Source organism: Pagrus major, chromosome 12 (genome assembly GCF_040436345.1).
Source record: "Pagrus major chromosome 12, Pma_NU_1.0".
Lineage (NCBI taxonomy): Eukaryota > Metazoa > Chordata > Actinopteri > Spariformes > Sparidae > Pagrus > Pagrus major.
This window is the reverse complement of record NC_133226.1, coordinates 21,166,612-21,192,540: the sequence shown is the minus strand read 5'-3', so window position 1 is coordinate 21,192,540 and position 25,929 is coordinate 21,166,612. Positions and strand designations below refer to the sequence as shown.

The window sequence follows — 25,929 nt, the reverse complement described above, 5'->3', positions numbered from 1 at the left end:
CATGTTTTCATTCTCAGTTAAAATAATATCTCAAATATTACTGCATTAACAGTATCAAATAAAATATAGTTAAATTATCAGAAGTAGACATACTTATAGTAACTTTTATTTTTTATGAAAAACAAGGACGTCCCGAGATTCCGAATTGATCTGAACAGATGTTATTTACACCCTATTTTAAGCTGGAGCTCCTGTTAATCACCCAATTTCATAGTGATACAAATCATATGGGAGTTTCTCAGTTTCTGTGTGGGATATGTGTCGTGTACCTGGCAACCCGACCCAGAGACAGAGGTGAGCATGCAGCAGCGACCCTTCCTGACGTGTGTCACTCGCATAGATTTATATGGAAGCCCATTTCCCCAGTGTGATGAAAAAAAAGATCCTGTAACCAAGTCAATATATTGAGATACTAAGTCAATATAGTGAGGTACTATCTCATTATTTTGAGATACTAAGTCAATATATTGAGATACTAAGTCAATATATTGAGATACTAAGTCAATATAGTGAGATACTATCTCATTATAATGACTTACAGGATGTTTTTTTTTTCATCACACTGGCGGAAATGGGCTTACATAGATTTATACAGATGTATCGCCTTGTGAAAAAAAAAAGTTTTCCGGGTTTTAAGTTTTCTTCCTGGTTATTCCGGCCTATTGAATATGCGCAGTAGAGTTCTCGCTCGTCCCATGGACTTTACATTGTGATGGTGTCAAGGATTTTTAGCTCTGTGCTCAGGAGTTTGCTGTTGAAAATGGATGATACAGGTCCCAAGAAGAAAAGTCACTCAAAATTTAAACCACCTTGACATTCCCCTCGGTACACTTACTCAAATAAGGGATCGAAAACTTATTTCACCACCACGAGAGTGGAATTGATCTGCTCATCAAACTCTCAGCAAGACAGAAAATAAGCGTATTTTCCAAAATGTCAAACTATTCCTGTCAATCAGACGTTCACACGCGTACAATGCATAAAATCATGAGAATCAAAGAGATTTAAGGATATAATAAAGAATCTTTATTTAATAAAACAATAGCTTTAAAATACTTTTATATAAGCAGTATCATTCCACATATCTGATGAAGAGGGCGATGAAGATGCAGCCAAACAGAGACACGGTTGACGCCGAGAGGACCACCACGATTACACTTCCCGCCATGTTGACCAGAGCGCCGAGCCCCGCGCCCACGATGATCTGAGCCAGCTGGACCATGCAGGTGAGCGCGGCGCAGTCCACGCCGGTGCCTCGCGGAGTTTCATTGCTTCCTCGTAGCTTCAGTTGTTCCTGGAAGTGCAGAGGAGGAAGAGATGAGAAAAGGAGAGCAACATGTCATCAAGGTCTGTATAAGCAGAAGTGTCCAGGCAGGACACAATCAATAGATGTGTGAACGGATGCAGCTCTGGACAATAACTGTATATTGTTTTTTCATTGTTCGTGTTTTTTTAAGAAGAGTGAAGCAATTTCATGTTTCATCACCAGCTCACGCAATTCAAGTAAACAAGGTATTAATCGAACATGAAAGTACACGTGAAAACTTCAATGTTTTTATACTGACGATTGATTTTTGAGACACCACCAAAGGAAAAATATTGTATTCTATTATTTATAGTGAGCGTAGTGTACACGTTTGCAATATTATGACCAGCTGCAAAGTTCTGAATGGGAATAATTTGGTTGAAAATTACAATCAAACTGTGATCATTCAGCGGTTCAGTTTCATTACTTTCAAAGCTCAGAAACTGAAATTGAAAATCTTATTTCTTTCCATGACTTTAAAACACGGTTTTTGTGGATATCAGCAATTCTTAAAGTGGAAAGTAACTTTGCAAGTGGTATTATTTTTGGCACCACTGGATCGTTTCCTTTCTCCTCAGAGTAACAACTACCAACAGCACAGAATGTGTTTTTTCATTTAGTCTCTAATGGAGACATGAGAGCAGACAGAAATGGTGCCGGCCTCACTGGATCGCCGGATCGACTTTACTTCTCTGGGAGATTTTGTTCCCGTTGAGAGACAAAATTGCACAGTGAAAGTGAGGTTTATTGAGAACCAGTCGAAACTGAGATGAGGTCATTATCCTGTAGCCATTACATCGTGCATTCAGCATTTACTTCATTGGGATAAGCTAAAACAAAAAAGACAAGGTCCAGTCTCGATTTAAATGCTACGGAGTCTCCACTGGCTGCCTCGACTCCTTCCCCTGGTCAAGCAACAGGCCGAATCACAATGTTCATTTATAATAACCTCTGGGAGGAAAAAAACTGCATCATTAGCTTACGTACAATTTAAGTCGCTTTTTTAAAGATGTTATAGATGTATATTTTTATAGTTACAGCTGATAATGACAACACAATTAAACAAGTTTGCCGATTTCACATTTCTCCACGATGCAAATCAACTATGACCGCACCGTCATGGTAATTCTTTCTATATGTTGCGTTTCCTTTGAACTGGGAAGTTAAAGGAACATTTCCCAGTTGGTGATTTCAACTGAAACATGCTGCATACTGTTTATCAGTCCTTCTGTCTTATCTGTGTGTCATTAAATCAGTTTTACACACTGTACCGTCAAATGGGGCCCGAAATGCACGCATCTTCATGTTTACTGCACAGCAGTGGCACCGCTGTCGCAGAGACAACCAGCTTGCTTCCTGTTTTCCAAATATTTCAACAGGTGGGATCCACATCTCATCCTGTAATCCCTTCTGTCAAAAATGCTGCGTTCAAAAGCAGCCTCCAGCTTTACGGTGCCAATATCTGGAATTAACTAACAGGTCCACCATATAACAAACTTGTTTACAGGCTGTCACGTGAAAACTGGAGCCTGAATGTGTAACTGATTGACAGACTGTTTCTATTATTTGATACATTGTAATTGCTTTCCTGTTTCATTCCGTGTTTTTAATTTAGGTTACACTGGTACGAACTTGATTGCCCAGTGTAATAAAGCAGATTTAATTAAAGGGGCCCTAAACCAATTTTACACACAAAGGTCATTTGAACCTTCACAACAAGTCCTACTCAGCCCATGCAGACGGTTGAGAAATGTCATTTATGGCTCTGAAGGGAGTTTTTACGAGTTATCTCAGCTTTCGTTTGAGACTTCAAACTTATAACAGAGAGCCTGTGAAACAAACCGTATGAGTGTTTTGCCCTGTTAAGATTTGTTCTCCACTTGTCCGTCCTTCTGCTGGGCAATTTAAGTTGGTTCCTCGCTGTGTGCAAGCTAAGCTTCAACACAGCAGGATGACAAGCAACATTTTTTTGCCGACGGTAGATTGAAGACTATGTTTTTTATTGTACAAAAGTCACTTTCAGCACAAGGTCAGTTTGCATAATCCTCAATGTTAATGTTAATTTTGGTCATATCCGTGGAATAAAGTATTTTGATTGCTGAAGGATTTAATGTGGGGAAGGGGCCCTGGGAGGTTTTCAGTGTGGCAGGTCTGAGGCCTGCAGGTGGCCACTTAGTGCACCTGTGAATAATAAGTTGATCGACACTCACTGTTGGGGAAAAAATATAAAGAAACTGACTACTGCACACTGAAGTATTTCAATTTAGACTTTGAAAAGATAAACACACCCTTGATATATTTTTTGGACTTCAAACACAAGTTTCTCTGATGCATCTGAACCCTGAAAAACATTTCTCTCGGTTTCAGTACCTCTTCCTCACGCTGATACTCCGCTATCAGGTTGAACGGGATGGTGTAGAGCGTGCTGGACATGACGCCGAACACGCTGCAGAGGATGAGCGTGGCGATGATGTTGGGGAAGAGGCCGATCAGGCTGGTGCCCATGCCGAACATAAAGTAGCCCATGAAGTACAATCCCTTCAGGCCGATGTATGGGAGGAGGCACCGCTGCACATCTGAAAACAGACACACGCACACACGTCAGATGATCAATTTCACTTGAGATTCGAGAGTAACAACTGTTGTCTCAGCGTTTTCAGATATTGGACTACATGACAGCTGCTTCGTCTTTAATGGAATTTCACACCCAAAACCCTCCACGGTACACTTTACGTTTGCTACAGCTGATTTGACACTGATTGGACAGGCTGTCTTCTGTTTCAGAGCAGGGATGTACAAAACTTTTGCTCAGCATCCAGACTATAAATTCTATTTCATCTTTATTCAACCAGGCAGATCATTAAGAACAAAGGCAGAAGGCAGGGACTCTTGAGGGGAAGGGGGTCAGGGCTGAAAGAAAGGCAGCAGCACACATTCAAACATTTCAAACACGCCAGCTACTCAAATACAATCACAAACAAGCAGGGAGCAAGATGATTTTTTTGTTCACTGGGCAAATGGCTCTGCAATTATTAAAATTTAGCAGGCAATCAATAGATTATAATTGTTTTTTGGCTGGTGAAGCAAATCTAGCAGCCACTTGCATATTTTACCAAAAACAAGTATGAAATAGATGAAACGCAGTCGAGCACACAAGCATCAGACAGTATCAGACAATGCTAGGGGTGTAACGATCCATCAATCTGAATCGATCCATTGATTTAGTGATTAACGATCTAGTGCCATCAATTCAAAGTGAAAACATCGATCCATATCATCATCTTTGGGCCTTTATTTTGAAGGGCCCCCTCTTTCCTAAACATTTCAACAGTGGCAGCACAATGTTGAATGAGACTCAAATATCAACTATCTTTCTGGTGCGTTTACGAACAGCTCGGACAAATCATGCTGATTCTACCTTTAAGTTTAATAGTCTTGTGATTAAAGTAATATGACGTGAGCTTCAGTTAGCTTTGCACAGAAATGGCCGGTAGAAATGTCCTTCAGAGGGAAACTTTTTACTTTGATACTCTGAGTACATATCTGAGAGCATATCAAGTATTGTACTTTTGCCACCTCTGGCCGACAGGATTGTTGTCCAACGCTATTAACTGTTTCTAGTTTGCGTTTATAATGGTACTTTGTACCTCAAACATGCCTCAAAGCATCATGCTGGCAGGAGGCTGCACCAGCAGGGGAGGAGAAATACTCTCCCACAAACTTGTTACAGATGGACGAAAGCCTCCGTGGGAGAGAAGAGGAGCCGGAAACTGCCAGAATACTCCCACAATGCTGCACAATCCTGAACTAATTGCTGCAGTGCCTGATTTGGTCTTAATGAGGCCTAACGTGAGATACAACAAAGCAAAAAAGCAGCGAGAGAAGAAGAAAATGCAGGGACAACAGTCAGCAGCAGACAGGTAAATAGATCAGTTAATTAAATGTTTCCGTTAATTAAATAGAATCAAACAGAGTCAATTTCACTCTCAGGCTGGACTTTACTTCGCATGTAGCATGTTTTATCTCTCCCTTTCACATCTATCGACAGCTACAGCCGATGTAAGCGGACATGATAAAGCAGCCCGTGCCCGCAGCTGATGCCTCTGGGAAAAAAAAAGTGTGTTTCCCTTTTGCAGAGCCATCTAATGAGTGGCTGCAGCACACTAAAGCCTGTCATGCCAGCGAAACAGAGAAGGAAGCGGTAATTGGTCGCTGCTATCCGTGCACGTCGTTCACAGTGGAGCTAACGCTGTTAGTGCAATGACGAATGTCGAAACGGACAGACACATACATATTCTCTCTTTGTTCCTGTCACTCACGCTGTTACTCACAGGAGTAGAGAGCAGAAGACACAGCGTTAATACACAGCCCCCAGCAGCCCACTTCTACCCCTCTCTCATATGTGATGTAGGCTGTGGAGTTATGGTCTGCATATGGATTTCCCTTGTAGACAATCTGAAAAAACAGAAAGGAGAAACAAATGGGTGTTGAAATACATGCCCCCAGTACCACCAATCATAAAAGTCTCACTGATATCTATAAAATGTTGGCGTCCCTCTTGAATTCACGCTTTTATCTCTTCTTTCAAATAAAAAGAAGCAGATTCCAGCTCAGCAGGGAGCCACCGCCTATACATCTCTCATCCCTGGTAACGAGGCCTGCAATTTCAGATTAGGTGCTTGTGCGTTGAATGAACCGTGGCTGTCAGTGCTGCGTCATGGGGTGAAGAGCCTTCTTTGATCAGCATGCTCACCGCTTCATCATAATACACAAAACAACAGACCGCTCCCCCCCCTTCGCCCTACGTCAGCCCCCACACAAACAGGGATTAATAGAGCTTGAGTTGAAAAACATATTGCAGCATGTGGTTGTTGTTCTTGCGTTATCGTTCTCACTTTGCCACATTGCCCTATCTGACACTGAGTCATATTTTGGGCTGCATCTGCTATCAACAATGTCTAATCTTTTGATTTTTACCAGCCTTGAAAGCAGGGTTGATATTGGTGTCAGCTTGTGAGTCTAGCTGCGTTTACATGGATCCTAATATTCAGATTCTAATCGGTTTAAAAGCTCAAAGAGAACTAAATAATAAATGAAATGCTCCATATAAACATCTCAGTCAGGCCCAAACCGAATGAAATTTAAATTGGTTGCTTAGGGGTAGCTTTAACTTTTCCCAAACCGATTAGAATAAAAATTGTCCTATGTCAACGATACGACCTGATTATTTTTCCGGCTGGATGCCCACTGTCTTGACGTAAATGCATCTTGTTCTGATTAAATTTGTTGTTTCATGTAAACACTTGGCCAAATTAATGTCCTCACATGTAAACAGTTCAAAATCTTCAATCGAAATGAAGAAATAATGTCCGTGTTAACTTGGCCTCTGTGTGTGAGCGTGTCTCCATGGCCAAATGTGATCTTAAACAATTAATGAAACAAAGCAGGGCCTTCTTTAGTTGTTTGATTAAATGCATTCTCCTACAGAATCATTATAGAATGACTAATAATTTCCATTGTTTTCAAATTCCTGTGTTTTTCATATCGTAATATCACAGAAAAACCAAAACATAGTGCAGCCCTGCCATCTAATGCTGTGGAAACTACCACTGAGGCAGTTTTGAGGACTTTGCCAGGTGTTTATATGTGATTATTTATAGTAATTATAGTAATGATTACTGAGTAATCATGGGTCTAAACAACAACAACAACATGCCTGTAAGCGCTGCAGCTGGAATGAAAGGATCCCTTCTCAAGATGGTTTCTGCTTTTTTTGGCAAATTCTTTTTCCAGACCGGTGTTTTTCAAACCAGGTCGTGTTGCCTCCTGTCCTGCAAGTTTTGGCTGTTTCCCTGCTCCACCACACCTGATCCAAATTAAAGTGTCTATCAGGCTTCTGCAGAGCTGAGGACAAACTGATTATTTGAAGCAGGTGTGTTGGAGCAGATAAACATCCAAAACCTGCAGGACAGGGGGCAACGGGACCTGGTTTTGAAAAGCACTACTGGTTCAGAAAGTGTCAAAAAATAGTGAAAAATACAACCACAAGTCTGAAGTTGTCAGATATTCAGCTTACGAGTCTAAAAAAACATTTAAAAAAAATTGAAATCCTCACATTTGAGAAGCTGGAAACCTGAAAAACCTATGAAAAATCATCTTACCCTACCTACCCTCTCACTGAAGTTACAGAAGTGCAGAAACAACTGATATCTATACAATAAATATGAAGCTGTAGCCAGAGGACAGTTAGCTTATCCTAGCTTAGCATAAAGACTGTATCTTGTTTGTATCTCTTTAGCCTTGTTTTTGACAGAGCCAGGCTGCCTGTTTACCCGTGCTTCAGCCCGTCCACATCAGGAGAACGACGATACACGACAGCAGCTTATTCAACCCATCTTGCCGTTTGTTGTTAAGCGGCGATTTCTAGCGGTCATAGTAATTATTACAGCAGCAAAGGAGGAAGTCAGGTGAAGTTGTATAAAGGGGTGACAAAGGTCAGGGACAAGCACAGGACTTTCATCCAGAGTTAATGGTGAGTTAATTTAACTTACAAACGTCACAAAGTCACGTCAAGTACATACATACAGTACAGTTATGTACATACTTTTGGTATTTTGTTACCGAATTTACATAAGTAATGTTATTTTACCCCAAACCACAATGTTTTCCTAAACCTAAACAACGGCAACCATATGACAAATGTCTGGTGTGCCTATAGGTGGTACGCCTCAACCATCATGTTGTCTTGGAAACAAGTCACTGGCATTATATCCAGTCCTTTAGGTATGAGGATGTGTTGCCTGTTTTCAGTCTGTATGCTAATCAAATCTAACCAGCTGCTTATTTGGTATCATTCCATCTGCAGTTAGCTCGCTGTTTCCACTGGTTGGCTTGTAGGTAAACAGCTGTCTGCCTCTTTTTTTTTTCTTTTATCAATTCTATCATTTAATTGATCAGTTGTTTTGTTTATAAAATGGTTTGAGGAGCTTTTGTTGCACATTTTCACTCCACATCTCACTCTCCCTGTCGCCTCTTGACTCCTTGAGGAGAAAATACAATACAAAAAAAAGCCTATCACAGTGTGCCAGAGCTGAAGCTGACATTTTAAAATGTCTTGGTATGTGTGACAGAAAATATTCAATTTACAGCAATATTAAATAGAGAGAAAGCGGCAAATCCTCAGATATGAGATGGTGGAAAAAGCCAGTATTTGGCATCGCGGCTTGAAAAACGGCTCAAACAAGTCACTGATGATGAAAATGGAAATCTGTATGAAAGCAGTTTGAACTGATGAGTTCAGTGGCACTAATCACTGCAATTCAGCATGATTATGTCACAGTGAGTGGACAATAAGCGGAGATTACGAGCTCTGAAAGCAGTAATGTGGGACGACAAGGTGAAATCATTGCCTTTATGTTCTTAATCACACATTTTTAATGCTATAGCACTGATGGGGTTGTTTCTGAAATGCACGGACTCAAGCACACACATAATTTCATACCTGTCCCATAAAATCAGTGAAGAAGAGCATGTTGCAGAGGAAAGCCGTCCATCCCAGCAGGTGACTGACACACAGGCAGCGGTAGTGGCTCGGCATATTGCTGATAGTTTTCATCAGTGACCTGAATGTCATCCTCTTCTGGGCCTGCAGATACACATCAGACAAAAATCAGCGCCAACAGCTACAGCAATGACAAACAAAAAAATAAATAAATAAAACGGCACTCAGCGCTCTTAGCGCTTAAGTCTGTGACAGACAACAACTCAAAAGCTTCAACAATAAAATAAAAACAATCGTGCGCACTGTAATTACATCGAATGAAGGGATTCAACATCAAGATCACAAAGGGCTCACACTAAGGTGTCAAGGTTTAGAGACGTGAGTTGATGAAAGATGGAGGGGCAGACTTGTAAGACCTTTAAAACAATCAAACACCTAATAAAACAAAAACAAAAACACAAAGTACGGCCAAAACTATTAGAGCAAGATGAGTACTATCAAAGCGAGAGCATGAAATGTTTGAGATGATGAATCAAATGTTCTTGCATTAAAGTGAGATGATACAAAATCTTTTTTCCTTTCATCAAGAGATATCAAACACTGTCAGAAGTCAACTCATGCTGGCGCTGTTTGATGGACTGATTGATGTCGGAGTTTAGAGAATCAAAAAAAGGAATTCATCAATACTCGTTAACCACCTCAATATGCAGGAAATGGAAACATGGACATTTTCTGTTGCACAGGATACATTCACACTGCCATAAATCAGAAATCCTCTACAGAGCATAGTGTCACAGTGATGGAGCACCCGCGGCTGTACTTTGTGTTGAGTGCTAATTAGCAAATGGTGGCATGCCAGCATACAAAACTAAGATGGAGGTCCCTGTAAACCTGCTAATTAATCAACCATGTGTTTGCATCTTGTTGTTAGAATTTAGCTCAAAGTCACAGTGAAGGCGAAAACTAGGACTTGCAACAAATTTGCAGGCGAGTATTTTTCGCATACTCATGTGGTATATGCGTCACGTCTCCGGTGTGTAAAGGCCTTTAACTAACCCTGCAGGAAGGTCATGGGTCGTTGTAGGTACCCACTGGATCGATTGTGTGAAATGTGACCTTATGACTGGCCCTGAGGCTAGACTGTAATCACTTCTGCTTTCTCGAATGCCACACTGCAGTTACCTGTTTGTCACATCGAACACAACATTTTTATGAATGCACCATGAGCGAGGTTATCAGCATCAGCCCTCTGAAGATAAACTTTCAGAAGCAGTCACAGCTTGTGTCTGTTGCCTTGGATCATATATACACAAACATGAACAGCATGTTGTTCATATATATATATATATCTTTCATTAAAGGCTGTTTTTTGTGGACATTTCACCTCCACTTAGCCAGGGTGCTTTTAACTGAACAGACAATAAGACTACATTTCAAGCCAATTTCCTCCTTGTTACTGCTGCATTAGATTCTAACTTTAAACATGGGCAGGATGAGTGGGTTATAAATTGGATGGATAATGGATAAACAAATAAGGTCTGTATCCCCCCCCTTATCTTGCCATCAGTGTATACTTTTTGCATCAAAATAAATGCATCCTCCGATACACACCTCCTTGTTTGGCTGCTTGGCACTGGAGGTCACAGAGTTTGCCTCCCCCAGTGCAGAGAAAGACCGAGGCCTGAGGTCTGGGACTGACGGGACTACAGGAGAGACGGGCTCTTTGGTCAGCGCTCCGTAACCGTTGCTGTGGGAGCCCAGCAGGCGGAGGGCACTGGGAGGTGACGGGTCAGAGGGAGAGGAGATCTTGTCCAGAGGTTGCTCTGGAATACTGAACAGGTGCACGGTGAGGAAGATGCCCCAGGTCAACGCTGAGAAGAAGTAGATGACTTGGTACTCTGTGCCCAGCAGCTGACCGAACACTGAGTGACCCCAGTCCATCGCACCCACCAGGTAGCCACACGCTCCGCCAAGACCTGGAAAACACAGTGGCAAAGATTAAAACACTTCATACACCGTTGTTTTTAAAGAGTGATTAACGATAATTGATAATTATTGCACCATATCACAAGAGTAACGGGCCACTGCTGCTCTTTGCTAGCTATACTTGGCTGTAGCTAACTTGCTCATGGCTCAGTTAGCTCAGAGTTAGTCTTGTCCACGGGTTAAGCTTTAAGCTAAATTAAGCTCGTCTTTGTTCGGTAAAAGACATAAACTTGAATTCAGGATGCATACGGTTGTATTTGTCTGTTCAGTCCGAAAAATAGAAGTAAGAGTATTTCATCTTTCAACATTTTGTGAGTTGCTGAAACTGAAACTCCCTAAATCAGCTTCATACTTATTTCCTGTCGTCAAACGGATCTTGTGACATTCAATGACAGCTTAATAATATCCAAATTGCACCAATTTACTTGAGGTCACGCATAGAGAAGAAGTGCTTTTACACTGTCAAAAGCTTTTGTAATGATGTTGTGAATTATTTCCGTAATCTCAAGTAAATTGGTACAATTTGGTGTCATGCCAGTGTCACCCCCATCAAATGAATTGTTCCCAAAAACAAACATACAAAGAAACAAGACAATATTACTTTAAGAACCATTAGACCTTAGCATTTCCAGCTGTTGCTTCCAGAGATTATACACAGTTTTTCTAAAACTGTTCAGCTGAAATGATGGCTATTGTTCTACATTACAGCAACTGGCAGGTAAAGTAATGACCACTTCAGGTTTCACACTTCGCTTGGGTGTGCACGACTGGAACATTGTTGTTTGCGTTCTGCATCAAACACTCTTCTCTTTTCGGCTCAGTTGTGTACTTTTCTTTCCCCAAAGTAACTGAAGTTTTTATTGCAGCACAGCGCGACAGAGCAAAGCAGATATATCACTGTGGCTCGCTGTCGACGGTCTCGAAAACAAACACAGAGATGCTGGAAACAAGACAGGAAGAGACTCAATATCAGCAGGATACAAGTTGATGTAAATAGGGTTTCAATCAAATGAAAGTGTTGCACAGTTTGTTTGCTTTCAGTGGGCCTTCACTGTTTGTTAGTAGCCTTGAGCTGTTGACAGCTCTGCTGTGATGCACAGCGTGTTACTTACTCATTAAAAGATTAATGGGGGACCGTGAGCTGATGACCTCTCAACATCATAAAAAGCACTTGTTGTTGTTTACTACTGAACTGAAGCCAATCAATGCAGTGGCATGAGCTGTGATTTGCTCACTCACTGATATATGTCGGTCTACTGAAGTGCACTTAAAGTGTTAATGTGGATCCCATTTGCTTTCTTGCAAGATCGCCCCCCCATTTCCGCCTCTGACTGGCTGCCTTCGTTGGCTGCGTTCTCTATGCTTGCTCAAACTGTTAACTCACAGTGTAGCTCGGGTTATGAGCTTCAGTTTCCCTGGTAAACACACCTCAACCTTCCCGGTCTGCTCCGGCTCCTCTCGGGATCGCTCATCCTCCGGAGCTGCTCTTCGCTGCCACAATGTCTCTGGGCTAGGCTGCTTGTCCGCTGTGCCTTACTAGCCCTGAGACACTGCAGCTGCGACAGCCGAAGAGGTTGGCGTGTTCACCAGGGAATATACAGCTCACAAGCCACTGTATCAGCTCTGCCATTGGATGCTTGTTTTACAACCCAACTCCAAGAAAAAGACTGACACTTGCACTTTTCTTGCATTCTCCTGTCAAAACATTTAATGGGTGTATTTAGCACGGAGTACCATGACCACAAAGCTGTCGAGGCTTTTATCATACAAGAACTGGACGCAAGGGGGTATAGGGCAGGTTTGACTACATATTGACTAAGAATCTCTGAGCTGAACTGAACATAATGATTAAAAACAGCAAAGTTATGTGAAATTTCCGCTTCTAACATTTGCACAATAACAGCTGTGGCTGATGGGAATGTTTTTCAGGTATTTTAGTATTTGGTCATATGCCAAAAAATGTTGATGAATTTAGATTTTAATTGATGATGGCAGAGAATATAAATAAATCTGTAAAAAAAAAAAAAAATAGAGGAATAGATGTTGAGACATTTCACTCCAAGCCACAAATGTCAACCTCATCCTGGCAATAAAAGAAAAGTCATGACATCAACAAAGTCCTTGAGATTCATCCTCTGGGCACCATGAATGTCTGTACAATTTCTCAAGCCAATCCATCAAATAGTTGGTCCGATATTTCAGTCTGCACCAAAGAGGTGGAGCGATCGATCAACCATTCAACAGAACAACAACGGTACCATGCAGGTGCCATGGCTAAAATTGACTTGAAAATTCAATGGGTTACTAATGACAGACCTGTTGTCTGTGCTGAAGAAAATTGAGTTGTGAAGGGTTACGAACAGTTTGATAACAGCGTTTAACAGCTGACAATCACTCCCGCAATAGATGAGTACAGAGAGGCTCGCACAAAGGGTACAATCACAGAGAGAAACACAAAACAGTTCGTGCTCCCTCCTCCTCAGACCTCACATACCAGCGGCGGCAGCAGGCGCGTCTAAAGAGTCATGTGCCTAGCATCTGTGTCTCTCAGCCCAGACTCATGACTGCAGCACATGACTAGCTCAGGGCTGGATTACTGCCTGACTAGCATGCTCATACCACCCGGTGCCTGCTGACAGCTGAGCGATCCACTGACGCTCACACTGAAGGCATCATCCTGCCCCCAAGTAGAGTATTAAAAAAACATAAGTTTGATTTTTTTTTTTGACATTTCATTCGGAGCATATTTTCTAGGTTAGGGTGGCTTACAGAGGGAGTTTGAAGCAAATAAATAACCTAAATAGCTTTACAAAAAAGGAGTTTATTCAAATTTGTTATTAGTATATTTCTAAAAATAAGAGAGTATGCTTTTAGTTGACTTTTTATGTACTTATCAGAGATATACATACTCGGTTTATACTGACAAGTATACAGAAAAGTATATTTTGCTGATACAGTACATATAGTTTTTAATGAGATATACTTATGAAAAGTATAATGAAGTATTCTTGCCCTATACAGAAAGTTTTTAACCCTAAAGACGTGTGTTTGTTTGTTTTTATTTGAATTGGGATGTCTTTGATTTGAGTTGTCATTGCACAGTTGCAGGTATATTTCAAGCAAGAAGAATTGAAGTAGTACACTTGCAAGTATACTCCTAGTAGTGTTGTAGTCAAGACCGCACCAACCGAGACCAGAGAGTACCGAAACCAAGACTCAGGTGAGGGTTGTGCAGAGTTAAGGCACATGCTGTACTTTTTGCTCTCTACATATGTTTGATATCTTTAGTCACTGGTTACTTTGAGGATTGTTCCCTGCATCGGAGCCAACACATCTTTAAATTAATTTATTTCATCAGCAATCTGATAAAAAAAATGTTGTGTACATATAAATACATGTTTAATATACTTTTACTAGTACTTTTAATACTTAATTACATCAAATATCTGATACTTTTACTTAAGCACTATTTGTATGAGGGACTTTCACTTTTACAAAGTAAAAAATCTTTACTTTTACTCAAGTTTTAAACAACTTTTTGGTACTTTTTTTTTACAACACTGCTTGTAAGAATGTTAAAATTGTAAAGCAACAAAACTAACAGGAGAGCCCCTGCAGTCCTGAAAACACGATTCTTTTATTATGTTGTCCATGATAATAACTATCCTTTGAGGATCATAATATACCACTTTGAAAGGGACCATCTTGCAGAGTAAATATTATCACATTTAACACTTTAAGTGCATTTTGCAGGTAATACTTTCGTACTTTAAGAAGAAATTCAAATGCATGACTTTTACTTGTATTTTTACGCTGTGGTTTTGTTTCTTATGTGTTGCTTAAGTAAATCAACTGAATACTTGTCGCACTTCTGCCCAGGAAGAAAAAAAAGCATTTTCTAAACCACAAAGTGCTGGTATAACCAATTTACCATCTGGAAATCACTCGCTATGTGCTTTGAGTAGAGCACAAGGTTGCGGCGGGTCTACCAAATCACAGTATGACAAATTTTACTCAAATGGAAAAAACCTAGCTCACTTCTCACCATGTCCATAAGTGGCCAAAGAAAATGATGTGAACATGATGTTAGAAAAGTAGCTCGGGTCTTGTTCACCTCAGCTACATTCGGCACGCAGTTATGGTGGAAATCTAAAATCTCCGGAGGAGGTTTACATCCATTACGCTGGCTGAGAACCCATGTGTTTCTTTTCATAGTACAAACTTGAACTCTAGAGACAATCTGCTGCATCCAAACATAGATGTCTTGCATCTTTTGCTCTGTATCTGACGGTAAAACCATGGAGAGTAAATTCATCCTTTCAATTCAAAGTTTTGGGAACACTCAGTCGCAAACTCCTCTAAGATGTCACGCTCTGTCTTAAAAAAGCGGCTCCTGTTCAAACACTCACAAATCCCACAGAGTGAAAGAGGTTGATCATGAATCAGTGAGCCAGACCTAGTCTGTAATTCCCTGAGAGACTTATTATAAGGAAGCATTTTTCAATGGCGAATTAGGGAAACAATTATCTAAAATTGTATGTTTGCTCACTCAGAGTTCTGTGATTAGTTAGTTTTAGTGATAACTAAAGCAGTAATGGGAGACCCTCAGTGGAAATAAGCACATAGACATATAAGCACATCTTTGTTAGCCTGTTAGTATGTTTCTTTATTTTCTGTTTAAAATGACTCTATACATTAATTTGTAGTCTTTTACGCATTGGTACAGATAAACGCAGTCGATATTAAAGTGGAAACAAAGTACTTTTCCTCCCTCACGTCTCTAAGTGGTATTATGGTTGGCAAATGGATCTCTATCCGATTTTCTCCAAAAGACACAGGACAAAAGTAATTTTCTTCAACCATTCACTCAATAATAAAGACTTCAAATCAGATAGAACTGGTGCCCGGCTGCCAGCCTTCATTTTCTCGAGACATTTTGTGCCTTTTGGCAGATAAAATTGCAGAGTGAAAATTGGTTTAAAGGGAACCAATCTAAATGCTGATGGTTGATCTATACAGCTATTATATGTGCTACATTTATACAAAGGATAAATTCACCCAGAGATTCAAATTTAGTCATTTTTATCATCTATCCTTCAATAATGCAGAAAATAAGTTGGGTGAGTTCGGCAAAACGTTTCTTGAACTTCACGTTTTGCTGTGAAGCTCCAGAAATGACTAAATGACTAAACTTTCACGTTTGGGTGAAACTTCCCATGTTTGTTTAAGCGAAAAATCAATTCATTAGTGATCTTTAGAGGTGCCGTTTCTAGTATTTATGCCAAGCTAAGCTAACTTAACCGTCTCTATACTGATGTGAGAGTGGTGTCAATCTTCTCAGCAACTCTCAGCGAGAAAGTAAATAAGCGTCATGAAATCTTCTTCACACACTTCACCCACAGGTTTGCTTAACATGCAGGCAACACACAGACAACAACACAGTATGTGCTGTTCCACCCACCAGTACAAGCCATACACCATCAGGATGTGTTATGTGAGTTTGTCAGCTACAAAATACCTGCAAGGCAGCTATTAAGCAAGAGTTGGAGTAAGTACAACAGTGTGTGTGTGTGTGTGTGTGTGTGGGCTGTATTACACACCTGTGAGCAGAGCGTGGTAGTGCAGACCTCTTTCCTTGTCTTGATGTGAGCACACATCGAACAGGTAGGCCTTGATGGGCCCATCGATGAAGTCTGCAGCGAAGTCGAACAGCACGACGCCGAACATCACCACCACTATGGCCCATATACTCTTCAGTGACCTGTCACTGACTAGTGCTGCAACAGAACAATACATCTAATCAGACATCGAGCAAATTACTTCATCATGACGCCTCCCTGCCGTTAATTATTACTGAACTTGTGAAGGGTTTAATTTGCTCATTTAATGTACACATCACAAGAAATAGAAAGGCGATAAGAGACATAAAAAAAAAACAATTATGTCAGACAGGTAACAATTATATCTTAAACCCTGACTGTTTGATTATAAAGTGCAGTCTTGTTCTGTCTTTGAAAGTAATTAAGGATAATTTTAAAAAATAGCACGAGCAAAACAATTTCTAATGAAATTAAAACATAAATTTAATGATCCTTTTGAGAGATATGAGTGTGTTTAGAGAGGCGAGAACAACAGAAAAGTTTATCAAAAACGTTAGAATACATCACATTAAAAGATAAGTTTGCCCAAAATTTAAAATTCACTCATTATCGTCTCAGCTCCACGCTGACAGAGATTCTTGTGAAGTTTCGTCGTCCACCAAACATTTCTGGAGCTTCACAGGGTTGCAGAATTCTCCTCATTAGCATGAAGCTGAAAAGATAATGACTACATTTTCATTTGGGGTGAACTTATCCTTTAACAGATCATGAACCCTCTCTGTTGCTCTGCTCTCAGTTTGACATGAAGGCTGAACAGACCTTTCTCTGCCTGTTAAACAATAACACTGTTTATAATCACTAGGGAAACTCTTGGGGCGGTCAACGCGAAGCTGTTGGACCGAGGGCTTTTACAACAGTGCCAACGTTATGTCACACGATTCCCGTGGCGTCCACTACAACCCTGAGAACACGGGAAGGTAATCAGCTTATCCAGCGTACGTCAGAAGAAAGAAATACTTCACAGCACGTACGATGATTACGGCAAAGCCCAGAGCCTTTTCAGTAAGAATTTTTGTATTATTTACAGCCTGTAGCTGAAAAACCACCGCTAGTCATGCATTGTGTTACTAGTTCTCCTGCATAATTGTATGGTTTCATGATGAAACAAACCTCTGAACATCATGAACCAAACACTTTCTCAAACTTCACGGGAACACAGAGTGAGTGCTAAAATGTAGCGCTGCTAAAAATATGCTTTTACACTATTCAGTGTCCGTCATGATGACTACTCTAATTATCCTCCAATGGAAAGATGTGAGGGAGGTATTCAGAATGATTTGTTTCAAGCTCCATTATTAAAGGTTTTCACTGAATTGTCATCAGAAATTATCACTGAATACGGTCATAGCCTCACACTGATGCGGTGAAGCTGTTCGGTGAGTCACGATACAGCTCTCAGCAGTGAATCAGCTCATGAAAGAGTTTCTAACTCAGATCCCTTTAAGATTCTCCTGTGCAGAGATCTTCTCGTGATGCAGCCTGGAGCCCGACACATCCTCACCAAACGGTTGAAATCTTATCAGCGGTTCCCGACATCAAACCTGCAATTTTCTCACTCATGCCTCGTCATCCGTCTGTGCCAGCGGGCATCGGCTCAAGACCGCCCTAACAAGTCACACATTCACCCTCAGTCACAAGTTAAAAGTGTGAGCATAAGAGCGTTTCAGGACCTCACGCCCACACATTCAACAAGTTAAATCTGTCACTTTCTTCCCAAGATCTGCCAGCGAGAAGATAGTGATAGACTTCAAAGCCCGAGTGTGAAAGTCCAAGAGATGCGAGGAAGTTCGACAGCACAAAATAAAAACTTATGATCGTTGCATCAGTGTGAGAATAATCCGATTAAATCGTGAGCAGAAATGGCAGATAAAAGGCGTTCTTCAAGGGGCAGCAAAGCCGGTTAGTGCTCAAATTCTGACAGAAACATAAAGATAAGACCATAAATGTTTGTCTCGTATCCTCATAATTATCCTTCTGCATACTCCCAAGCATCAACATGAGATCAAGGTGATTTTGGCAGTAAACTTCTAAAAGAACTGATTATTCATTCCCCTTCATCCCTCTGAATCAAAGGCCCAAAAGAAGACTAAAAATACACCTGTACCTCCCCCTCTCATTCTCTGTTTCCCTCACCTGAGATGACAGCATCCCCATTCAGGAACAAGGTGATTCCCAGCAGCATGAGGATGCCCAGGGCCAGGATGTAAGGCCTCCGCCGGCCCCACGACGAGCGGCAGTAGTCGCTGGCCGAGCCGATGATGGGCTGCAGCAAGAAGCCCAGGATGGGGCTGATCAACCACACCAAGCTGTACAGGCTACGAGGAAGGCCCACGCTCAGGAGCACCGGTGTGACGAACGCTGCCTCCACGGCGTAGCAGAATTCCCGTCCGAACATGACCAGGCCGTGGAGTATGAGGCGGCCCCGAGAGCGCCTAGGGGGCTCCACGGCTCCGAACACAGCACTGTCCACACTGTCCATGTAGTCCCCTTTGGAGTAGTCTGTCGAGTACTGATGCAAAGAAGTGTCGATGTGTTTGCCAGGCTCCGGGACCCGGCAGGCCTGGGGCCTCACAGACTGGTCCTCTGATAGAAGGGTCATGGCTGGCAGAGAGAGGGGGAAGAGGGAGAAAGGGAGAAGGAACAAGGGAGAGAAGAAGAGATTTTAGGTGCAACAGACAGAGAGAATGTGGTAATGTTTGTCAGCCAGATGATGGATAAATGGCCAAATGCCCAATCCTCGCTCTGGTGCTCAGCCTGAGCTAATCCTCCTCTCTACTGCATAGCTGAGCAATGAGTCCAAGATCCAAACAGCTTTACTTTACATGTGAGGGTCCGCCGGCTGGTCTGAGCCGAGCTGAGAGGGACTCAATGAAGAGGAGAGCGAGAGGGGAGGAGAGACAGAAGTGGGTGTATTTAAGAGATTACTGAATGTTTCTTCCCCTTCTTCAGTCTTCAAAGCACTGTAGTAAAAGCCCCGGGGCAGTTCATGGGAGTCCGTGAGTGTGTGTGTGTGATGTGTGGTAAATTTATTCCATTGTTTCCACAATTACGAATGATTAGCCACTAGTGCAGTATTTATTTCTTGGCCAATCTTCTTTCAGAAGGGAGGTGGATGCCACCAGACTTAATTCATTTATTGATGCATTTAAAGCTAATTTAGAAAGTGAGGAAGCCAATTTGTGTATGTATTATGCAAATGGAAAAAGTTTAAGAGAAAGTGAGAAAAACACGTTTAAATTAGCCATTTGATAATTTCATTCTACCTTTACAGCATGAGAATTAAATGATTTCATTTAATTTACCTTTTTTTTTTTTTTTTAAATGGATATGTTATTAAAAGTTCTGAAAAATGTGTTATGCTTCTCTCTCTATATTGAATCCCACAGCTTCTGTTTCATCCACAATTTAATTTGTATTTTAATTACAGTTTTTGAAGCCATGCTAGCAGTCTGGCTCTGACAACGTCTGTCTATCAGTCCAAACTGAAAATCTCATTAACTATTGGATGGTTGCTATGAAATTTGGTCCAGACATTCATGGTCTCATCAGTATAAATTCAATGTACTTTGTAAATCCCCCTGACTTTTTATATTTTAATTTAGTCATTGGGTTAGTTTCAATTTGTCCTGAACTACTGACATTCCCATTATCCTCAGATATCAATGAAAGCGTGTTAGCATGCTGAGGTTAGCATTTAGCACAAAGTACTGCAGTTCTAGCACAAGTACAGCCCCACAGAGCTGCTAGCAAGGCTGCAGACTCTTGTTTAAAGCTAGGACAGGCAGCATTTTTTGTTTTATTTATAGAAAAACAACCATCCTGACAGCAGTCAATAAATCAATGTCTGTCCACCTAGCCTACGTACAGGCCTGCCATGACTGGAGTCTTCCACAAGGCTAGCAGATGTTTTACTAAAGCTATTAGCAAGCTATTGGTACAAGAATGGCAGTGAAAGTGCAGCAATATTTTATAATACTTACATACTAGCTTGACAGCGATGAGTACTAACAATAGCCATGTTTATTGTTTATGTTCATAATGATAATGTTGGGCGTTTTCTAGGCTAGTTGGATACGGTCAGTGTTGACAGTAGCTAGCTAGCTCACAAAGCACACAGCCCCTTAGCCAAGCTAACCCTGTTAGCACAAAGCACACACCCACAGCAGTAAAGAGTAACTGCTGTGCCTATCTATTTATATTATTGTGGCATTTAACTTGTTTATTTATGCATTTATCAGCTTGTTGAATGTAGCGAACTAGTGGCTAACATCTCCCTGCTGGGTTGGATTTTTTCTGTTGGAAACTTTCAAAATTCAGCTTACTCTTGCTGGTTTCTACAATTTTACCAACCCCAACATTAAAGGTGCAATATGTAAGAAATAACCAAATACACAGTGTGAAGAACTGTTTTGACATTATTTCAAAGACGTCTACTGTTCTGCAGCTTTATTTACTAAAGTTAGAATGCTAACTAGCTAGCCCCGTGACTGTAACTCTTTCTCCCAGTGGTCCAAAGCTTCTGTGCTAGCGACATAAACACCAACACTGCCCGGCTAGCTGCACAGCTAACTGAGCTAAAATACTAAAAGTAACTACAGTCATGGGAAAGAATACAGTTAACGGCAGTTAGCAGTTAACCTCTTTGTTGGCAGAAATAATTCAACAGGTGGCAAATTCTTACGTATTGAACCTTTAAAATATGTTGACGATAACTGACAATTGAAAAAATTGAAAAATTGAAAATGATGCAGAGGCCCACTCCAGTCAACATAGCTCTGTGATTAAAAAGGTGCTGTCAAACTGGAAAAACAACTTGTGAAAGCAAAATTAAAGACGACAAAGACTCAAGACTCCCTCTTTCTTCTCGTGTCTTGCATGGATCTGACTCTTCAGGCCTCCAGGAGAAACAGCTAAAGACAGTCTGAGACGAGTCGTCTTTGCTCATTGCCTCTCGTTACTCAGTGAATGTGTCATCCGGTCATTGCTTCTTCGAAAGTAATATTCTTCTTTTGCCTTTTGAATCATGGAAGTTAGATGATGCAGATAAGTGCCTTCCGGCAATGAGGATGTATTGATGTGACATAGTGGGTTTCGACTTCATTATACTAACTTTGGGAACAGCCTGCACTGTAAATAAAACGTTTTTTTCCCCTACTTTTTTTCTTTCTTTTTTCTCAAGGACATGTTTCGACCGGTTTTTCACTGTGACCCTCATTCCGGTTATAAAGGAGAGTTTCCTTGAAAAGTCAGGTTCAGGTCAGGTGTTTCTTTCTTCCAGAAAGTCCAGCCCTGCAAACCATCACAAGAATCACAAGAACATCATTAGGACTCAATCACACAAACAGACCCACTGTGTGTGTGCAACAAGAGACATACAACACCCTTTATCTGCCCCTCTCTCGACTTTTAACTCATGGTATGTTTACCTTCGAACTTTTCAGCTCTTTTCTTTCCGGTGTCGGTGACCTATTTTCTCGCAGCGTGTTGAATGATCACTTTTTCTGCACCCATACCTGAATTAAAACCACTGGATTAAACGTGGGGTACAAATCAGGGCTGAGCAGCATGACAGGATAGCCTGGAGTGATGTGCCACTTTCCAGAAACCATCATGTAACAGGTATTATAACAACTGCAGTCCAACTACATATAAAACAGACTGGTCCAGAAGGACACATCAGTCTGGAGCAGTCTCCAGAAATAGAAAGTTTACTCAAGAGCTGTTGTTAGGTACTTGTTCTCCAAATTTTAAATAAATGAAAGCATAAAACTTTAAAATCCACTACGGCTATATTCACATTTAAAAACATTTTTTATCTTAAAGATTAACCAGCTCTTTACAACAATGTATCTTGTGACTCAGCTCTGGCAGCATGCTGAGTGTCCTTGGGCAAGAGACTGAACCACAAAGAGCTCCTGATGGTCGTGAGTGGATTTGTGAATGGTCAAAGGCTGAGCGCCAAAATACAGAGGGGCACTATCTGTAGGATGCATTGTATCACTCCAGATGAGCAGGTGAGCACCTTGCCTTGCAGCTTCTGCCATCAGTATATGAATGTGTATTGCAATAGATGAATGTGGCAGGAGTTGTTAAGTGCCTTGAGTGGTATAAGTGGAAGTCCATTTACCATTTACTGAAAGGAAGTGGCTACTCAGAGCACCTTGTTATGTTTCACATGTCCCTGAGTAGAAAGCATTTCCACCAAAGACGGTTTAATTTGAAAAGCTAGTGGCAAAATTATCCAAGGTTTCTCAAAGAGGCAAAATTTCTCGTCTTCTTTCCTCTCTGATAAGTCATTTTATGACCCCTTTGGTTTGGACCAGTTTTGAAAACAGAAAAGGATATGAAAATATAAACTCACATTCATATACACTCACTACACACACACGCTCATACACACAAAAAGGCAACAGATGTGCATTTACAGTCCTTTGCAGAGTTTAACTTCTCAGCTAAAATAGTAAAATGCTGCTTACATGTTTGTGCATCAATACAAACAATCAAATCTATACAGTACTGTCATATGTAATAATAGTATATCAAATTTAAGTAGATATTTGTGACCTGCTTTGAAAAGATTTACATCTTCAGTCGGAGCAAACATGTAGCCACAGGCAGAGGCTGTGTACTTTTGCTTGTAATCGAGTATTTTTTTACTAGGCAATGGATGAGCCTCTGATTAGACAAGGTTTGACCCTCAGTCCTGTCTGTAAACATACATGATCAAAACAACAAACTCTGCAAGTGTCCCCCCATCTATTTCTCCGTTAAGATATGCTAATCAGATAATATGAGAACTATAGTGGCAATAAACTGTAAAGCAACAAGTAAACGTATTACAAAGTTATTCCAGTTATTCCAGAATGTGGATGTCTGTACCAAATCTCATGGCAATCCATCACATAGTTGTGTAAATCAAAAGAAACCACACTGAGTCCTCATCACCATCCAGCTGCAAGCGTGACGAAAGATGTTACAGCGTCCTCTTTCACAAACATTACTGAAGCAGTCCTCGAAATCCCGCTCATCTATTTCTCCCCCGAGAGAAACATAATGAATCTTTGGTTCCTGTGTGGTAAAAGGTGTTCAATAATAGAAAGAGGATTTCAGTCTGCACTGACGTGTCCACCCATAATGCAGCTCCTTGGTTTCTTACTGAAGGTTATCTCCACATTCTTCATGTTCCCATTGTCTGATAAGGGAGCTTTTCAAGTTATCTGTCCATTTATCCTTCAGGTCATTTGTAACTCTGACAACAGCTGTTGTTCCACGCTGAAAAATGGATTAGATCAGCTTCTCGAAAAGCTTCCTAGTGTACCCTTAAGACAAAGACTTTTTAAACGTGAATCAGTCAAGCAATGCCTGAACATGTCAGTGTATTCATGAACAACATTCATTTTTTAGAGGTCAAAGTCTGGCGCCAGAGCTGACTCGAATACCAAAACTGCTCAGGATCAACATTTAGAGCTGTGAAGAGAAATGACATACAGTCTGTGTCAAAGATATAAAGTAATACGATACAGTATAAATAACAGGGCAGTGCACACCCATAGGTCTCCAGAAACAGGCAAAGGGATGCAGTGCAGGTGTAGCTAAGTGAGCCAAATGAAGCCTGGTTACCCAAATACTGAAATACGCCCACCGAGCTCCGAGCTGCCAAGCGAGCTAAGGCTAACAAGCTAGCTGTGTTCACTCAGAAAAAGAGGGGAATTTCAGCTTGTGGTATTCATGTGGGTTTGACTGCGGGTTTATTCGCCCCAGACAGACATTATACTTTACTGTATATGAGCTGTAAGCTAGCGAACAGCAGCAGACACAGAGGGTGTAAGTCTGTGTTCAGTTTAACGTTAGTCAGCACTCACCAGATGCTCCGTTTCTTTCGTTCTGTTATCCTGCAGTGTCTTTTCTTTTTCCGATCTCTTCTCTGTGCGTTCATAGCTAACAGGGTCGCTCGTTTATCCAAAACACCACCGTCTGTCTCTCCGCTCCAGTCATTCAGTCCAATTAACTGCACGGAAAGACATATTATTTGTCCGATATTTGCATGAAAAATTCTCCAAAAGGCATCGACACCACAAACACGGTCAAGAGGTGAAGATCAGTGACTGAAATTGGCATTTTAATCTGGGCTGTTACGGCGATTGACTCGTTTTGGAGCCAGCCTCAAGTGGCCATTCGAGGAACTGCAGTTTCTGGCACTTCTGCGTTGGCTTCATTTTTTCAACCACTTTGTTTGTCCGTTCTGGGCTACTGTAGCAACATTGTGGTGCACAGTAGAGGGCCCACTCTCTCTTTAGATATAAACATCTCATTTTAAGAAAAAGAAGATATAACAGTTCTTATTTTCAGGTGATTATACACTGATACATAATTATGAATATTAGGACATTTCTGCCCCTAAATCCCCATAAAAAAATGCACACTGGACCTTTAAGGTTAGTCGACAACTGCAGACAGGATTCAAAAAGATAATTTATCCTCATATTTCTGTCCATCAGTTTGATTGACAGTGGTCCCAAAGGAAAACTACTCAAAGAAGACACGTTCTGGAAGCGCGTACGATCTATTTGAGGGCGACAGGGTCATATTCTTTGTTAAGGACATGAATAACAAGGCACAATTTTAAATAATAAGGCGAAGGCGAGGTGACATTTTGGATGAGCTTCAAAGGTCTAAAAGTAAAAGTAGAGACACCTGCATGAATTTTTTAGAAAGGATCATTTTGCTCCTCTCCAAATCATGCCACCGTGATTAAAGTTTTCAAAATCAGAGGTAGATTTCAACCCACTCTCACCCGATGGCGTATAAATAACACGGGTTCACATTTTGATGAGATCATAACAACTTGAAAATTCATATTAGCTTTTGATGGTGAAGTTTACTTTTGTTAATACAGTACATAAATAGTCTCTGGGTAAAATGTCTTGACAACATCAGGCATGAAATGTGTGCAGATATTCACATCCCCCTGCAAAAACCCAAAATCTTAGCAGGTACATTTGTCTAATCTCCAGTCTGAAACAGCTCATTGCACTTAATATAAGACTCAATTACCTGGGAAGTGAGATGGTAAATGGACTTGCATTTCTACAGTGCATTTCCAGTCTAGTGACTGCTCAAAGCACGATGAAACACTCGTCACATTCACACACTGATAGCAGAGGCTGCCAACTTGCTCATCAGAAGCAATTTGGGGTTCAGCTCAAGGGCACTTCGACATGCAGCTGGGGGAAGCCAGGGATTCGAGCCAGCGACCTTCCAATTGCTGGGCGACCGGCTCTACCTCCTGAGCTACAACCCTAACCCTTGGAGGCAATTACAGTGCTTTTAATCCACTACATTTATTTTACAACTTTAACTACTAGTTACTTTGCAGATTGTATGGTGAATCAGAGCCCAAGTATTGTGTTTTTTAAATGTATTTATTTAATAAAGGATAATAAAAAAAAAAAAATACAAACTGAATAACGCATCCA

General features: G+C 41.0%; 1 protein-coding gene across 2 annotated transcripts; it reads right to left on the bottom strand.

Moving 5' to 3' along the window:
• Positions 1-1,003: 1,003 nt before the first annotated feature.
• Positions 1,004-24,432, bottom strand: slc45a2 (solute carrier family 45 member 2). Of its 2 annotated transcripts, none has more exons than XM_073478341.1 (8): positions 24,316-24,432; positions 18,587-19,054; positions 16,394-16,570; positions 10,419-10,783; positions 8,808-8,951; positions 5,638-5,761; positions 3,677-3,882; positions 1,004-1,294 (listed from the first exon to the last, which is right to left on the bottom strand). In XM_073478341.1, exons 2-8 carry the CDS (start codon positions 19,050-19,052, stop codon positions 1,073-1,075), a joined length of 1,704 nt encoding a protein of 567 aa, XP_073334442.1. In that variant the 5' UTR covers positions 19,053-19,054; positions 24,316-24,432; the 3' UTR covers positions 1,004-1,072. The 2 variants fall into 2 exon arrangements, with proteins under 2 accessions (XP_073334442.1, XP_073334441.1); XM_073478340.1 differs by lacking the exon at positions 24,316-24,432 and adding an exon at positions 20,669-21,572 and having other exon boundaries at positions 18,587-20,632.
• Between the last annotated feature and the right edge of the window lie 1,497 nt (positions 24,433-25,929).

Coding starts and splice junctions, on each gene's coding strand:
- slc45a2 (XM_073478341.1), bottom strand. CDS start 19,052: ATGACCCTTCTATCAGAGGACCAGTCTGTGAGGCCCCAGGCCTGCCGG. Junction 5,762..8,807: donor TCACTGATTTTATGGGACAG/GTATGAAATTAT, acceptor CTGTTTTTTCAG/ATTGTCTACAAGGGAAATCC. Junction 1,295..3,676: donor AGTATCAGCGTGAGGAAGAG/GTACTGAAACCG, acceptor CTGCACTTCCAG/GAACAACTGAAGCTACGAGG.